This window comes from Danio aesculapii, chromosome 12, assembly GCF_903798145.1.
Source record: "Danio aesculapii chromosome 12, fDanAes4.1, whole genome shotgun sequence".
NCBI classification, from domain to species: Eukaryota; Metazoa; Chordata; class Actinopteri; order Cypriniformes; family Danionidae; genus Danio; species Danio aesculapii.
In genome coordinates, this window is record NC_079446.1 from 35,651,789 (window position 1) to 35,670,962 (window position 19,174).

Consider the following 19,174-nt stretch of genomic DNA (forward strand, 5'->3'; position numbering starts at 1 on the left):
TGTCAAATAACTTCAGTCAAATTAAAATCTAAAAATGTGGGTTGAAATAATTGTTATTCAAGGTAAAATATAATTATGTAAAAATTAAACAACATTAAACATATCCTGACCTGTATGTATTAAAATATAAAAGAAAAAAATGGCATCAATAAGTAATCAACAGAATTGGATTATATTTTGAATTCTTTAAAACTGACAGACCTAGTTTTGAAAGATGTGGGCAAAATATAATTTATATTAATATATAAAGTAGTTTATGCTTCATATATAATATAGTCTTTTAATATTTCATAAAATGATTATTGTTGTAAATATGCCTGACAAGATTGTTGATGTACAAATATTGTTTTACTGAATGACATGTTAGTCTTCTGTAAACCATTGGAAAAATCTACACTCTTCGGCCACTTTATTAGGTACACCTTACTAGAACCTGCTTGGACCCCCTTTTACCTTCAGAATTGCCTTAATCCTTCGTGGCATAAATTCAACAAGGTATTGGAAATATTCCTTAGAGATTTTGGTCCATGTTGACATAATAACATCACGCAGTTGCTGCAGATTAGTTCCACCACATCCCAAATGTGCTCTATTGGATTGAGTCTGGTGACTGTGGAGGCCATTTGAGTACAGTGAACTCATTGTCATGTTCTAAACCAGTCTGAGATGATTCACACTTTATAACATGGCATGTTATCCTGCTGGAAGTAGCCATCAGAAGATGTGTACACTGTGGTCATAAAGGGATGGACATGGTCAGCAACAATATTCAAGTAGACGATGGTCCCAAAGTGTGCCCTCCCCGCCCTGCACCTTTACACCACCACCACCAGCCTGAACCATTGATGCTTTCATGCTGTTTATGCCAAATTCTGACCCTACTATCCGAATGTCGCAGCAGAAATCAAGACTCATCAGACCAGACAACCTTTTTTTCAATCTACTATTGTCCGGTTTTCTAGTCTGGCCATTCTCCCCTGACCTCTGGCATCAACAAGGCATTTGCGCCCACAGAACTGCTGCTCACTGGATTTTCGCCCACAGAACTGCTGCTCACTGGATATTTTCTCTTTTTCTCACCATTCTCTGTAAAGCCTAGAGATGGTTGTGCGTGAAAATCTGCAGTTTCTGAAATACTTAGACCATCCCGTCTGGCACCAACAACCATGCCACGTTCAAAGTCACTTAAATCACTTTTCTTCCCCATTTTGATGCTCTGTTTGAACTGCAGCAGATCGTCTTGACCATGTCTACATGCCTAAATGCATTGAGTTGTTGCCATGTGATTGGCTGATCAGAAATTTGCGCTAACGAGCTGTTTGACAGGTGTACCTAATAAAATGGGCGGTGAGCGTATAATAAAATTGCGCAGAAGTATAAAATAAATTGAAGCCGTGTTACACTTTTATTATTATATTATGCTGGAAGTTCCCTTTTTACTCGCATATCTCGCATCACACATCTCAAAGTAAAGTTTTTAAAATACCATTTTAAAAAATATTATTTCTCACTTCACTCTTTGTGAAAGGCTCCTGGTCCTGTCTGACTGCACTGACCCATATTTCAAGAAAGGCCCTCAAAATATACATCAAACTGAATCGGGCCTATTCATTATACATGACCCATGATCCCACGGGGCCACTGAACGCTTCACAGGAATGCCTGCTCTGATTCACATGGGAGCCGTTTAGACGGAAGAAAACCATTTTCAGAAAGGGTTTCATGTCATTAACCTTCTTTTTATGAAATCCTGCTGTTCTTTGTTCCTTCTTCACTTTAAAGGATGTCATTGGCCACAAGGTACAGTAGTGCGTGGCCCCTTTTACAGGCTGTGGCTTTTAACACTATGCGTCACACCACCATCAATCTGAGCGGATATTAATGATGGCACTATGTTGGATGACTAATTGTTAAAACATCACAGTCTAAATTAGACATGACACGGCAATGTTTTAGGCCCAAAAGGAAAACTTTTTATGTTTTTTGGCTATTTGTTTATACGACAACAATTCGTTATGTAAGTATGTAATAAATGGTAAACGACGATAGTAAACGCATACATGTAAAAGCAATAGAAACATCATGTGCATGTGCAGTACCTGTTAGGTATGTAGACACACGCAGTAATTGTTAAAAGTAGCTATATTTTCATCAGAAGTTGTGACTTTAAATTTTGTGCAAAACTGAAATATTGTATAAAACCTTTTGCAAATAAAGCACCTTTGCCATGAGCCAATGAGAACAAAGTCATCACTTCCTGGTAAACTGGAGCCAAATATTAAAAAGAAAAATGGAATTGGCTGTGGTAGGGGAAGCTACTGTAGGCTAGGCATGGGCCGGTGGGCAATTACAGCTTTAAAAAAATATATTCTTTTTAAATGTCTGGGTAAAAAAAAAAAAACTTTCCCCCCTTTTAAACACAAAATATTAATATTAACAAAATATTAACATATCAGGCTGAATAACTCAAATAAATCATTGACTTCTGCTGTCTTCATTTGTTTTAAAAACACTGATTTATTTACAATTTAAAATGGCATTTTTGGATATCTTTTTTTGAAGTTTTTGGATACTGTTGTCCTAAAAACTTAAAAAATAAATAAATAAAAATAAATAAATAAAAAAATAAAAAAAATCTTACACATACCTTAGGAACGGTAAGGCAGAAAATTTTGCAGGTTTTAAAACCGCAGTATAACTTGAAGACTGTTATCGTCCCATGTCTACTGTAGGTTTTTTTATATATTAAAATTAGTTTAGTTTTGCCTCAAAAGAATCTAAAAAAATTATTGTGTGGTGACTTAAATTCATTCAAAATGAAATTTGGAATATAAATGGCAATGTCTATGGTTGAGATGAATATAACCATTTTGATGCTTTAAATGAAGGTTTGGTAATTACTGTTTTATACCAATAGATGGCGCCAAGAAATTAAAAATATATTATTAATTTAAGTGATTCTTCAAAAATGCTGACTCATCAAGTAATAAAACATGCAAATCTTTATTGTTGCTGTTAATTGAACTTAGATAAAAAAAATAATTAATGTTGTTAAATCATTTTAAAATACTTTTTATACATTTTTTGTTCTCATCTTTGTTTATTTATTTATAATTTCATATTTCATATTTGTGAGAACTATTCTTTTAAGCTTCATTATATTTCATTTAATATATAGTATATTTCTATCTTATTATTTACATAATATTATTATATTTAATTTATTTATAATAAATTTTATTTATTTACTTTATTTATTTTGTGAGCTTAGAACTCAAATATAGAGTTTTCAGAGTTTTCTTTGTGGCTAGCTAGACATTCATGAATATACATTTTAAATAGAAAAGCTATTTAAAGGTTTCTAAAATAGTTCATTCTTTATTTAGCAAGAACACAGTTAATTGACCAAAAGTGACAGTCAAGCCATTGAAAATGTAAAAAAGAAGAAATATTTCATTCTTGCGAGAACTATCCCTTTAGGTTGTCCATTGTGAATTGTGGGGGAATCATGATCTCAATTTTAACCCTCAAAAATGTGATCCCTACACTAATTTCAGAATCGTGCAGCTCAATGCTGTGCAACTCGAGTTTTAGATTGCAATTTTTTAAATAAAAATCCCCCCAGCATTAATAAAGCCCTCTACTCTGTTTTTGCAGAATAAACATGCAGCGGAGTAAACAGATGGCTATGGGCCGCAAGAAATTTAACATGGATCCCAAAAAGGTAAACAAGCATTAGGTTGTACCATAAGAAGCAGGTTTTCTCAATCATGCATTCACTACTTACTTGTATTTTTAAAAAATATATATTTATTATCTGTTTTTGTTCTGTCTCTGTAATGCTGTTGCACTGTAGAAGCTCTGTCACGAAAACAAATTCCTCGTATGTGTAAACATCCCTGGCAATAAAGCTCTTTCTAATTCTGATTCATGAAGACTCCCTAATATGCTTATGGCAAATAGAATGATTCTCATTACATAACATGCATTGCTATTTTGCATTATTTAAGCCTGTGATCTTTTATGGGTTCACAGATTATCATAAACCCACAAGCTTTGTCGCTAAGCATCACACAACCACACCTTTCCCAGTTTATTTTCATTTTTCCAACCTCATGGGTTTCATTTTTAAGAGCTGGGAGAGAGCAAGAATATCACCAACCTGAAACTGAAATGATAATACATGCATGTAGGAGGAAATTTATGCTGAATGTTGTGTTTTCTCAGGGGATTCAGTTCCTCATAGAGAACGAGCTGCTGAAGAACACTTGTGAAGATATTGCTCAATTCCTCTACAAGGGTGAAGGCCTCAACAAGACTGCCATCGGAGATTATCTGGGTGAAAGGTAGGAATGAATCCTTCTGATGCTCGTAATATAAAAGGGCTCATGAAGTATTAATGGATTCAGAACATGAAAGATAACCAGCTTCTTCCTTTCTTGAATCAGCGTTTGTCTAATATGTTACATGCAAACTCAGACTCCTTGCTTTAATGTGATTGGCCAACAGAAAACTGCATGAAAAGTTTGGAAGAGAACAGAATAAAGGGTTTTGAATAAGTTTGTTTTTATTTATTTTTAAGACTTTATTTTAATTTAATTATAATATGATTTTTTTATTTATAATTATTGTATTTATTTATTTATTCACCTTAGAACTCAAGAGTTTTCTCATTGTGACTAGCTAGATATTTATAAATAAACATTTTAAATAGGAAAGATTTTTAAAGGTTTCTAAAATAGTTAATTTTTATTCAACAAGGACATGTTCAATTGATCAAAAGTGACAGTCAAGACACTGAAAATGTAAAAGAGAAAAGGTTTCAAAGAAATGCTGTTCTTTTGAACTTCATATTCATTAGAGGAACAAAAAAATCTGACTTTCCCCTAAAATATTTAGCAGCAACTGGTTTTCCAACATTAATCATTGGATAAATTTCAGTATTAAGTATATACTAGGGCTGTGCGATTTAATATCTAAGAATAATATCTAATTGCGTTGTTTTTTAATTTTTTGTAATATTGCAATTACGCAATATAAATTTTTTTTGATATGCAATTTAATAAATAATTATTATTAAATTTGATTTGACTTAATTTTGTAGTCAAGTCTATACATATACATATATATATATACATATATATATACATATATATATATATATATATATATATATATATATATATATATATATATATATATATATATATATATATATATATACTTATACTTATACATATATACATACATGCATACATACATACATATTTACATGTAATAATGTAATATATATATATGTTTTAATATATATGTTTTTAATATGTATATATATATATATATATATATATATATATATGTGTGTGTGTATATATACATATATGTGTATATATATATACAGATATGTGTATGTATATATATATATATATATATATATATATATATATATATATATATATATATATATATATACATACATACATACATACATACATACATACATACATACATACATACATACATACATACATACATAATAATAAAAAATAATAAAAAATACATATATATTTTTTCAACCTTCTTTTTATTGATTTTAATTATATTATAAAACCCAGCAAACAGTCCAGAATATTTACTTGTATGATAGTTCAGAATGTTCTTTCCCACCCTAACATTTGTTAAACAAAAATGACATTTAAAATAAATTATAAAATAGAATAAAATAAAATTTTTACAACATTGTTACATTGATTTTTAAATTACAGTCATCTTTCCAAAGAATCAAATTTTTATCTGTCCATTTATAAAGTGACTGAAAGGAGACCACATTAATAGTCTCTGCTTTACCTCTGATTACCTGTTTTTTTCATACCAAAGCTATAACACGTTTAGCTGGTATAAAGCTGAAATCTTTTTGTTTTCGTTTCTTTTTGTTTGAATTAACATTTTATATTTAATTTAAATTACACATTCAAACTTGTAATATCACACGATAATAATTATTTTACTATTAACTAAAACATTCTGAAAATACATCTTTGTACAGACAAAAGCAAAGCAATAAGTCAGTTATCTTGCTTTCTATCAAACATTAGCATGTTAGTGTAAGTTAAACAGATCTTGTCCTTTTTAAAGAGTTAAATCTGCTATTTCCAGAATCAGAGCTCGAGGGAGGATGACATCACTGATCATAAGCCGTTCCACTCTGAAACACTACAGTCTGTCAAAGGCTATTATCTAGTTCATCACGATGGCCTGTGCCCATATGAAAGTGCTGTGTTTCGCATTAAGGGTCAGCTTACACTTTATTGATGAACTGAAACTCAATGTCAGTGCCAGGCCATCAGGGAGCTGTCAGAGCAGGAAGGAAAGGTATACAGGATTAATTTTCCTCCATCAGTGTAATTATAGATGTGCATGATTGCACTAAAACTAAAGGAACAGCTTAACCAAAAATGCAACATTCTGCAAATATTTACTGTTAGTGGCAGCAAGACAAAACTGCATTATCGAGAGAGAAAAAATGAGATTGTAATTATATTAAACTATGGGGGTTTTGAATGAATGATTCTGATTGGTTGATGAATGTTCTGACGTGTGAAGTTCTTTTCATATAAACAGTGCTAAAGTAGTTCCAGGCAGGTTTTGGCCAAATTACAGTGCCATATCACTACTCTGAGGGATTTTTGCACTTTCAAAGGTCCCAAAAAGAAGCAAATAAATTTATCAGACAACATTACAAAAAGGCAAACTATTTCATCGATTGGCCCACAAAACTGTGTTTTATTTTCCATTGAAAGCACGTTCTCTTGCTGCTGCCCTGTTTCTCCACACCTTAATCGATAGTTTTGCTGATAAATGCACAGTATTTCTTAGTAGGAAAGTAGAAACTTCACTGCTCTTTACAGTTCAAGTGAAACTTACAGTTTTGTTATTAGAATAGATGCTGCTGCCACACAGACGCAAGTCATTTACAAACACTTGATCATTCTCTTATTCATAGTTCATCTCCCTGTTACTATTTTTTAACTATTTTACTGTTTTTGACCAACGGTTTTGTCTAAAAACAGTGATTGACTTACAAATCTGAAAGTAACTTAGTTATTCTGAGAGTGATTTAATAATATAGAGTTAAATACAAGATGTGACTGATCTGGTTATTTCTAGGGATATCCCGATCAGGTTTTTTGCGCTCGCGTCAGAGTCATTTGATTTTGAGTATATGCCGATACTGAAACCCGATCCGATACTTCTATAATAGATAAAAAAGAATAAAGAATAGCGAAGAAACAGATCCAGGATGTTCCTTATGTTTTATTTAATTCACCTTATTTTCAACAACTCTGTTGAGAAAAAGAGCACTTCTGTGACGTAGCTTGAACGATCCAGTAACAAATAACATCAATTCTTCACTTTGAGACTTTCAAGAGTTCCCACTTAGATATGCTTGGCGTTTAAAGCAGGTTTGTCATGCTGTCCCGGGAGAGAACCCTGAGCTCTGAGAAATTTGAGCCCAGGGCTCCCGCCCGGTCGATAAGCATATCAGGAGATCCGAGATCAGGTAGGTCTCGAGAGCTCCCCCTTTAGAAAAGGGAGGAAAAGGAGGAGATGGGGTGGAAGGTGGGATTCTTCAAAACGAAACTAGGATCACTCTGATTGGATTATTACTGATTACAGATGAGTGGCCAGACGTTCTCAATCATATCACGTGCTCCTCTCGAAATTAGTTTATGAAACTTCACTTAGTGCAACAGTAAATATAATCGAATATAAAAACAAATAGCACTTCAACCTAAAATACGGCAGGCAATCCCAAGTTTACATATCTCACAGTTTGCTGTAGCATTGTTGTCGTCATCAACTTTATAATACGTCAAGACCACAGACATACTCGCACTTTCTGCTTCTAGCTGCTTCCATTTTCTACGTTGCCTGCATTTAACCAATATTGGATGTCATGCTGCACGCGTTGCTGTTTCTGTGTGAAGTCAAGAAAGAGGTCTAACTCTGTACCACTGCATAATTATAGATGTGTTAAAATAATGAGAATATATATATTTATATACATATATATTTGAGTCCTGATTGGGAGGTAACGTCTGATTCCTTTATTAATCAGGGGTCACCTCAGCGCCAACTTATCCAGCATATGTTTTAGCAAGTGGATGCCCTTCCAGCTGCAACCCAGCACTGGGAAACGCCCATACACTCTTGGATTCATACACATATACTTCGGCCAATTTAGCTTATTCAATTCACCTATACCGCATGTCTTTGGACTGTGGGGGAAGCCAGAACACCTAGAGGAAACCCACGCGAACACGAGTAGAACATGCAAACTCCACACAGAAATGCCAACTGACCCAGCTGGGGCTTGAACCAGCGACCTTCTTGTTGTGATTAATAAATTAAATTTGTTTATTTAAAATCAGCCAATAAAAATTGTTTGCAACCAGTTACCTTAAAAAAAACTGTAAATAGAATTAATAATTTTTTTCAGTGTAATGGTTTCTTAAAAATAATAATAACAAAACCAACAAAATTGTACGTTAAAATAAAACGTGACCACATTGTTTGCGATTGAGCATAAAGTCCTGAAATGCTCTTGTTTTTCATTTCAATATTCTTCAATCGGTCAATAACATTAAGTTTCCAAATGCACACTCAGACACATACAGGAGCATTCATTTCCATGTCACCTGCTGGAAATCAATAGTGAATCCCAAGATCGAGGCAGAAGTGTGGAGCTGGATGAAGGAGTGTAAGAGTGTAGCTCTTAATGGACGGGACCACCAAAGTGGGTTAATGCATTCTCAGCTCATTGATATTATCGACATGCCCCATTTCCTCAATGAAGAAAGGGCTAGTTACACACGGCCGGTAATCCCAGCCATAATCCCCCTGTGGGATTTAATGCCCACTGGAGACGTCTGAGAGATGGATCACCAGCGTTTATGTTTTGGTGATGTTTCCTGACAGAAATACTGTTTTTTTTTCTTTGTTTTGATTTCGTTTTTCAGGGATGAGTTTAATATTCAGGTTCTTCATGCCTTCGTGGAGCTTCACGAGTTCACAGACCTCAACCTGGTTCAGGCTCTCAGGTGAGCACATGCAGATCCAATGTTTAGAATCTCCTTTGATGGTCTCATAAAGTCATTATTGTCGCATTTAATTGATTTCTCATTAATGAATCTCTCCCCATGCTGCATGCAGGCAGTTCTTGTGGAGTTTCAGGTTACCGGGTGAAGCTCAGAAGATCGATCGAATGATGGAGGCTTTCGCTCAGCGTTACTGTCAGTGCAACCCTGGTGTCTTTCAGTCCACAGGTTTGTGTGTTTGTATGATAATCTGACAGCATTGCAACAGTAGTGAAAATGCCAGTGAACTTTTGTAGCAAAACAAACATTAATATGATGTTGAATGCACTCTGAATGCATTTTCTTTCTATATGACAATACTAATAATAAATAATAATCAAATATTTCATGATGATGATGATGATCATAATAATTATTTAAAAAGTAACTATTATTTAATGCTTTTCAAAACCTTCGCAAAAACTAATATGAATACTTCATGCATTATTACTCCACCTAATTACTGGATTTAAAAAAATATAAACAATATGTATTAATAATTGTTAAATTCTAAATATTATTATGAGTATTTGATAATAGTAATAATAGCAGCAACAACAGTAAGAATTATTTAATGATTTTAATACCAAACCACAATTAGGGATTTTTAAATAACTCAAAAGGCATTGTTTAAAGGTTCAATATAAATGCCTTGCTTAATGTTTAACATTTTAATATTGTTTTATTTGATTATTATTGTTATTATCATTACCACACATTTTATTGTGTAGTCAGGGTGTCTGCAGGGTCTTAAAAGGTCTTAAAATATCTTAAATTTCAAAAACAAAATTTTAGGCCTTAAAGTCTTAAATTCACTGAAATATTGTGTTGTAGGTCTGCAATAATGTTAAACAGGTCTTCATTTCTCTATGTCCAAGTAAAGCTACCCAATCTGGCCAAACCCAATCACCTATAATCCCTTTTAAAACCTTTTTTATATTTAAGTCTTTTATTGCAAAGAGATACAGTGGACCCTTTTCACAGACTGTTATGAAGGGTTTAACGGCCATCAAAATCCTTGAAAGTTTTAATATTTGTTTTTTTTAGACCATATGTACATTTATATTTATTTACATACGTATTATAACATTGCCATCAAATAAAAAATTAATTACTGCTTGTGCAAGGTGTTTCTAAAGCAGCGTCTGTGGCGGCAGGACAGTAAATTTGACATTGCTCTCTCTTCTCTCTTCAGTCTCACACTATTCCTTTTTCTGAAAATCTCTATTACGCAGAGTTTTTCTGTTATTATTTCAGCAAATGGGATTGTAAAAAATTATTTTGTGTACTCACTGCGCTCTAAACTAACCCAACTATGACAACTTCCGCTACCGAGAAACCCGGAAATGTGAAAGGGGTTCGTTCACAACAGCCGTTAGACATTTTTACAGCAAATTCTCCTAATTAAATTCCCTAATCAGAGAAAGAAAACTAAAACAACTGATACCTTTTTATGATTTTCCATTAATACAAATACTATTCACAGAAGTAACTGGGCCAATAGAAAACATCCTTAGTGTTTAGCCTTTTTATAAGTCTAAAATTTAAGTCATAATGGTCTTAAAAGGGTCTTAAAAAGTCTTAAATTTGATTTGAAGAAACCTATATGTATATAAATGTATATTTAATAAAAAATTCATAATAAAATAAAAAAGTAATGTTTTTTTAATTGTGCAATAATGCTAATTATAATTCTGCTATAGTGTGTGTATGTGTGTATGTGTATATATATATATATATATATATATATATATATATATATATATATATATATATATATATATATATATATATATATATATATATATATATATATATATATATATATATACTTTTTTTTTTACCCCAGAGTGCAGAAAATTACTCTATTTTTCAACCCATAGCTGCTATTTACCCCAGAGACCCAGTCCCACTGCAATTTCCCTGCACCCATCCTCTTATACGTGTCTTGGTCTCTCTTCATAAATATCTCATGCTTTTAGCAAAGCTCATATGTGCGTAAAGAGCGGCTCTGATGTAAAACTCTTCCACGTCGCCCACATGTTTCTCTGTGAAGTGGCTCCACACGGCCTGTCACGACCACTTCTGCATTACATTAACAGACAATTCACTGCTGGACATCAATATTACCCTTGGTTGCTAAGAAAGTCTAGCAACAATCGAGTCTGTCATCATTTCATATTCCGAATATAAATTTGAGAGGTGTTGTGGGTGTAATGAATGTATTCATTAACTTTTTGAGAGCTGTGAGAGGATTAGAAATTCCAGCAACATTGGCTTAAGCGCTTTATGAATGCTGTTTCTTAGACGATTCCGTTGCTTTATTTTAGTTTGAAGTCATGTATTTGGACATCCGTTAACAACACTCTGTACAAAGGTGTATTTTGATCATGCTGTTACAAATTGTGAAATCATGGGAGTTGTTGTCTTCATTAAATCCGACAGGATACCTGCTTAAATCATGTTCATTGATGAGCTACACTTCTAAACATGGTCACACTTTACAATAAGGTTTCATTAGTTAATATATTTACTAACATGAACTAATTATAAACAACTTGTACGGCATTTATTAGGTACAGTTTACTAATGCATTATTAAAATTCAGATTCATGCTTATTAACATTAGCTTATTAACATTATGTACCGTGAGTTAACATGAACTAACAATAAACAACTTTATTTTTATTACCTAACGTTAACTAACACGAACAAATACTATAATAAATGTCTTGTTCATTGTTTGTTCATGTCAGTAAATGCATTAACTAATATAACCTTATTGTAAAGTGTTACCATAATCATGGTAGTATGAAGCAGAGTAAGGCTCTGTTCACACAGAATGCAATTTTCCTCCCCAATGCGCTACTTTTCTATTGTTTTTTTAATGTAAATACACGCTTGACAGAAGTGTGTAACCATTACACTCACATCTTGTGTCTTTTTGAAGAGCTGCACATGTGAGCATGTGAGTTTTTTAGACGTCATTTCAAGTTTAAAAAAACTTCAACTTTCACAAGTAGCGCTGCTCATCACTGTCAGTTTCACAGCAGTGGACCAATCAAGAGAGCTCAGAGGCGGGGTTTCATTGCAAGTTTCTGTTTACAGGCACTCGGTGGCTGTGTCCGTGCTGACCCTCGAGCTTTATACCCTCGTGCTTTATGCTGCACTTTTTTCAAATCATTCACATGCATCGCATCTCACATATTTAGAAGCAAAGATTCATTTGGTGTGAATGAGCCCTTAAGGTTGATTTGTACTTCTGCGTACAACGCACACATATGGTCGGCGCAGTCTTTGCGTGGTCACATACCCCTCGCCGTGGCTGACGCTGACACGCTCTTCTCAAAAAATGTAACCACATCACAATGATGCTTAGCACAAGCTCTGTGATTGGTCGACTTGGTAGCTGTGATGAGTGTGGGCAGGGCTGATAGCCGCAGGAGAGCAGCAAGCCCGTTGGTCCGAGTGTTTACAAGTGTCGAGTCCTGTGAAGGAGCTCCAGATGGAAACTTTTGTCTTGTGTTTATCTTATGAAAAAGAAAAACAAAATCTTATGTAAAGTTGTTGTATGTCCGCCGGTTCTCGGATCTGAATGAGCAAGTTTTAGCTGCTTGTAGATTAAGGTAGCATTCAGAAAAAACAAAACACCCGCTGAGAAACTCGACACAAAGGAACATAGAAAAACCTACTGCCACCTAGTGTTTTGGAAGTGTTATTGCAAAGCAACACAAGCAGCACACAGAAGTATAAATGCACAACTATGCGCAAGACACGGCGATCACTCGACGCAGAAGTATAAATCAACCCTAATGCTGAAAGCAGTGGAAGCAAAACGAAAACACTGAAGCAATTGCTGATGAGAGATGAACATCACGTGGCACAGAAACAGCAGAGCTTTTACTATCAGGGTGTCTGCGAATCCTTATAATGTCTTATATCCCATAGTATAAAAATTTGTCTTAAAATGTCTAAAATCTGTGTATTAGAGGTCTAAAAATGCAATTGAACCAACCCCAAAAAGATTTTGTTTCCATTTTGAAGTTTTTGTCTCTCATCACCAGTTTATGATCAGCACACAGAACAACATGGGTGGAACCAAAGTCCATTTATAGTCTTTGACAATACGTGCTCGTGGGGATTTTGTTTACGTAACTAACATTTGCAAATTCTGTACAATAACATTGGTCTTAAATTTCATCATTAAAAAGGTCTTAAAAAGTCTTAAATATAACTCTTAGAATCCTGATTATGCCACAGTCCACTGCTTCTGGTTCTTCCATTCATGATCAGGTGGAGAATAAGCAGTGCTGTTTTAACAAACTAAAAACATCTTTTGGTTCTGTTCTAATGCTGCTGCTCTGAGCAGTCTAATAAAACACAACACATATTAAAGAGTCTTTGGTGTTTGCTTGTTTTCTATAAAACCAAACCAAAAGTCCAGGGTGTACGGCGTGATCAATAGTCAGTTGTACAGTCTGTACTGCAAAATAATGATGTTTTATGCAGATACTGGAACACAAGTGAAGTACATTTATCTCCATAAAACTATTCACAGATTAGCAGCTGGGAGTTTTGTCATGGGTTGTTAGAGAGAAAAAAAATCACTCTCTCTCTCTCTCTTTTTTTTTGTTGCAGATACATGTTATGTTCTCTCATTCGCAATCATCATGTTGAACACAAGTCTGCACAACCCCAATGTGAAGGACAAGCCGTCTGCAGAGAGATTCATATGCATGAACAGAGGAATCAATGATGGAGGAGACCTGCCTGAAGACCTGCTCAGAGTCAGTCTTCTGTTTTAACTTCATCTTTGAATTTATTCTCGCTTTTGATTCGTTTTTATTAATGGACACACTTTACATCACAGTGGCTCAGTGGTTAGCACTGTCGTCTCACAGCAAGTAGGTCGCTGGTTCGAGTCCCAACTGGGTCAGTTGGCATTTCTGTGTGAAGTTTGCATGTTCTCCCCGTTTTTGCGTGGGTTTCCTCCGGGTGCTTCGGTTTCCCCTACAATCCAAAGACATGCGGTATAGGTGAATTGAATAAATTTAATTGGCTGTAGTGTATGAGTGTGAATGAGTGTGTATAGATGTTTCCCAGTACTGGGTTGCAGCTGGAAGGACATCCGCTGTGTAAAACATATGCTGGATAAGTTGACGGTTCATTCCGCTGTGGCGACCCCTGATGAATAAAGAGACTAAAGCCAAAGGAAAATGAATAAACTTATTGTTCAATTGTTTGTTCATGTTAGTAAATGTATTAACTAACATTACAATACAAACTTATTGTAAAGCGTAAACTTTTTTTAATGAACAGCAGTCATTATTATATTGTTTTAGGTTGTATTATTATATATTAACTTCTGTACTGCTTTTAGATGTTTTAATTAAATTCTTTTTAATCTAATTAATCGACTGTTGAAAACACTCCTGCAGAACCTGTATGAGAGCATTAAGAACGAGCCTTTCAAGATCCCTGAAGATGACGGAAACGACCTCACACACACCTTCTTTAACCCGGACCGTGAGGGTTGGCTGCTCAAACTGGGTAAAAGAGCTTTTCTCCATTCACATCATCAAAAAAATACAGATCCACAGTCCTAAATATGAATCATTTAGACTGTAAATAATGCTGGGTTCCACACCATTCTTTCATGTTGTCCCAACACAAAGGGATTAAGGTAACTCAATTGTTTTTACAAATTTAAGTGGGATGAACATAAAACTATTAAGTTGTTCCTCTCAAGTGTTGATTCAGCTCATTTTAAATAAGAAATTTGAACAAGCAGCAAAACCTTTTTTATTGGAGTGTACTATAATTCTGTAAGCTGTGAATTAAGTCTACCGTTGTGTAACATAATAGCCCAGGAGCATGCTTTAAATCCCAAAGCTAATGTAAAATAGCTGATACCAGCTCCTTATTTATCCGCACACTTCTCCTGTTTCAGCACAGTCTGTATTTTGAATCAGGCTGACAAACACAAGTGTTTTTTGACAATCTTTTGTTATGATATTTGTCAGATTTTCATGGTTAATTTGATTGTTTTCTTTCTTTCCACATTTGTTTTTGTTATTTTTGGGTTGATGTTGTCTTTCTTCAGGAGGTATGTACACTGGTTTTCTTTAGCTAGGCCATTAAATGTATAGTTCCGCCACAAAAATGAAAATTTCCTCCCCTTGAATGCCAGTTACTTTCTTCTGCTTAATTCAAAAGAAGATATTTTGAAGAATGTTTGAAAGCTGGTAGCTATTTATTAAATAGTGGTAAAATTACTCTAAAAGTCAGTGGCTGCCAATTTCCATCATGCTTCAAAATATCTTCTTTTGCGTTCAACAGAATAAAGAACTCAAAAACAAGTAAATAATGGCAGAATTTTCATTTTTGGGTGAACTATCCTTTTAAGCTGCGCTTTGTGGTGCTTTGCGCTTCCATTTTCTCCATTTGTTTGTCTTTTTTGATTCAACAGATGTTTTATCTCATCAGAATGAGTGTGTAAGTGTGTGTTTAACTGGTGTGTTGTGTTTGCGATGAGCTTCTTCTGCTGGTCTCTGCTGCAGTCTTGTGGTCGACTGAGGAACTGCCTGTCTGCTCTCTGTGTGTGTCAATGAGACACACTGCTCATATACCAACGCACACACATACAACAGTATTGGCATACAACAGGAATTGTAGATGTTATAGGAGATGCAGCTGATATATATATTCTCTGATAATTCTGCAGCTCATCATGGTGTATGAATTGATGGATGCGTGTATAAAATTGGAGGGAGTCAGGGTGGATAAGGAGTGTAGTAGATATTAGATTTATTTTAATCTTTACCATTTTAAAATTATTTATTTGTGCTGGTTGAATACCATGTTTGCTGTTTCATTATTATATACAGTTGAAGTCACATTTATTTGCCCCTCTGAATTATTAGCCCCCCTGTTTATTCCCCCCCCCCCAATTTTCTGTTTAACAGAAAGAAGATTTTTTTCAACACATTTCTAAACATAATAGTTTTAACAACTCATTTCTAATAACTGATTTATTTTATCTTTGCCATGATGACAGTAAATAATATTTGACTAGATATTTTCAAGACACTTCTATACAGCTTAAAGTGACATTTAAGGCTTAACTAGGTTAATTAAGTTAAGGTAATTAGGCAAGTTATTGTATAATGATGGTTTGTTCTGTAAACTATCAGAAAAAAATATGTAGCTTAAAGGGGCTAATAATGTTGACCTTAAAATGGTGTTTAAAAAATTAAACGGCTTTTATTCTAGCCGAAATAAACCAAATAAGACTTTCTCCAGTATAAAAAATATTATCAGACATACTGTGAAAATTCCTTGCTCTGTTAAATATCATTTGGGAAATATTTAAAAAAGAAAAAAAAGAGAAAAATTCTAAGGGGGGCTAATAATTCTGACTTCAACTGTATATATAATTATATAATTAACATGCTGCACTTTATTTATTCTTACTTTTTTAAGTTTTATTATTATTGATAATAACAATATCACTTATGATTATTGTTAGTAATAGTTTTTTTGTTATTTTTATATATTTATTGTAATAGTTACAGAATTAGATGTTATTAGTTAAAATTATTTATATAATTTAATCAATCTGCTGTAGTCAGTCAGTTTAGGACCAAAACAGCTGTGGCTTTAGAGAAGAGATCCTTCATTCATTCCTCCATTACTCTGTCACTAATGTGCTCACTAACCGCTTCAGCTTCTGCCTGATGAGTGGTTTTGGGCTTATTTCTGATGAGGCCGCTCATTTGTTTGTGTTTATGTGTGTGCGTGTGTCTCAGGCTACGTGTTTACACTAGTGTGTTTTCATTTTAATGCAGTGTTTTACAATAAAAATGATCCTCGTCCATTCTGCCGTTATGTCCACACTAACGTTACACTGCTGAAAGTGCATGTTAGAAAAAAAAGTATATAGTTTTATAGTGGTATAGTTATATATAGTTTTTTATATAGTTTATAAAGTAGCCTATATATATATATATATATATATATATATATATATATATATATATATATATATATATATATATATATATATATATATATATATATATATATATAACAAAATAACCATTAAATTATGTTAAGAGTAGCACAGACTGTATAACTGAACATTAAAATATTTCAATGTAAACACATTTGACCCAAGCTACGATGTGAAGTTAGCAATGCTACGATACTGTGTGCATGTAAGATGCTCAGATGCAACAGCCTAAAATATAGATTTTTGGTCATACAGATAAGAGCAAGACATCATTCAAAACTGTGTTAACTCTTTTTGTGTAAGCTCACAATAAATCCACTTCAAAGAAAGAAATCATATTTTTATATGATTCTGCACAGTGATAAAGGCTTGGTCAATTAGCTATGCATTTTAAATATATATTTCTCTTATAAAAATACACAGGATGGCTTGAACAGCACAAATAAACCCTATATTGTTCAATCGTCTGTTTTTCATATTCAGATTTTGGATGCACTGTATCTGTTTCTATCTTATTTTTCCTCAGCTACATCAATAGTTGATGTCTTTACTTCTGTAATGCATATGTGGAGTTTATATGTATAATGGCGCCCTCCTGCATCCAGTATGAAAAAAGCATTACATTTACACAAAGCAAAACGTTAAAGGGCCTCCTCTTTCGGTTCAAGTCTTCCTCAGAATAAAAAAAAAAAGCATCATGATGGGCTCACAAAATGAGACCCAAACCATGAGCAAACCCATGCTTTCATAGTTTACAAAGTTAAAATACAAATAAATAAGGTAATTTAATGCCCTGCTACAAATGTTATTCATAATTTCATATACACATAACCACAATTTGTTATATCATTATAAAGATAATCATGTTTATATAAACACTATAAATGAGGAGGACTTCTCTGAATCCCCGGGTCTGTATGCAGACACAGTGGATAGCAGCGCAGCAGGTCTCTTGCCTTGTCTATTTCAACCATTAGCCCTGGCTAATAATCTTTAATCATTTGATTTTAAACATAGACAAACACAGCAGCACGGATATAGGCGATGTGTCTGAATGGTAACAAACTCAACTGAAAAAAAAAAGACAAAGTCCTCCATTCTCCAGTTCTCGTACAGCTCTTTCGACAAAAATGCTTTCTGCACGCAAACAGCTTTGCTGTAGCGGCTCTGACAGCATCGCTTGGAAAAACCCTGTGGATTATTAAACACATACAACCCTTCCTGAACAGCTAAATACTGTGTGCCATACACAGAGTCCGCGGACACGGTCTCACCCAGTCATTGGGTCTCACAGCTTGGAAGGTCTGCCTTGCCTTCTAAAAGCATGTGCTCTCATGAATAGTTAGGAAGCAGGGTCTTCTCATAGGATAAGAAAACTCAGCTATGAATAATAATGAGAAACCGACGCATCATCACTCCACTAGCGGATGCGCGCTACATCACACGCGATTTTGATCCTGCCCCCAAAATTATTTTAATCCCAGAAGATGAAATTAGCCGACAAAAGCTCCAAATTATCCATTTTCCCCCACGATTAAAGCTGACAGGTGCTAGCGCTGTCTTAACTGATGCTCAACACACACAAATCTGTTAAAATTTCAGTACTCAACGGTGGCTTGAACCTTTTAAATGGAAAAATAATACTTTTCTCTAAAGACGCAGGACGTTTTTGTCTCCTGCATATGAATTATTGTTATTTACATTATCAGAATAAATACCTGAGTATTTTTAAAGTTCATATCACATTCCTAGTCTCAATTTCTCTGTTGAGTTTTTTGCAATTTCTTCTGAGTTTTGCGTCAAAGTAATATTTCAATTGTCAATGCAGGCGTCTTTAAAAAGCATTTAATTGATAAATCAATTTGGAGAAATGTAGGGTCCTTAAAGTATTCAAAATTCTTAAATGCTATTTTACATGTATTCAATTTTTGATTATACAATTAATAGTTTTATGCTGAAGTTTTCCTGAACTTAATTCATGAAAGCGAGAAAGTCCTGCACGATATGACATCACGCTACTTTGCTTACA

At 33.9% G+C, this 19,174-nt stretch overlaps 1 protein-coding gene across 4 annotated transcripts in view; it reads left to right on the plus strand.

Annotated features, from left to right (window-relative positions):
• The window catches only part of cyth1b (cytohesin 1b), a 133,550-nt gene that overhangs the window by 104,475 nt on the left and 9,901 nt on the right, over positions 1-19,174 (plus strand). For all 4 annotated transcript variants that reach the window (XM_056469251.1, XM_056469249.1, XM_056469250.1 and 1 more), the window contains exons 4-9: positions 3,658-3,724; positions 4,228-4,346; positions 9,018-9,098; positions 9,211-9,323; positions 13,773-13,921; positions 14,573-14,684. In XM_056469251.1, the coding sequence (XP_056325226.1) occupies positions 3,658-3,724; positions 4,228-4,346; positions 9,018-9,098; positions 9,211-9,323; positions 13,773-13,921; positions 14,573-14,684 (641 nt within the window). The remainder of the gene's footprint in view (positions 1-3,657; positions 3,725-4,227; positions 4,347-9,017; positions 9,099-9,210; positions 9,324-13,772; positions 13,922-14,572; positions 14,685-19,174) is intronic.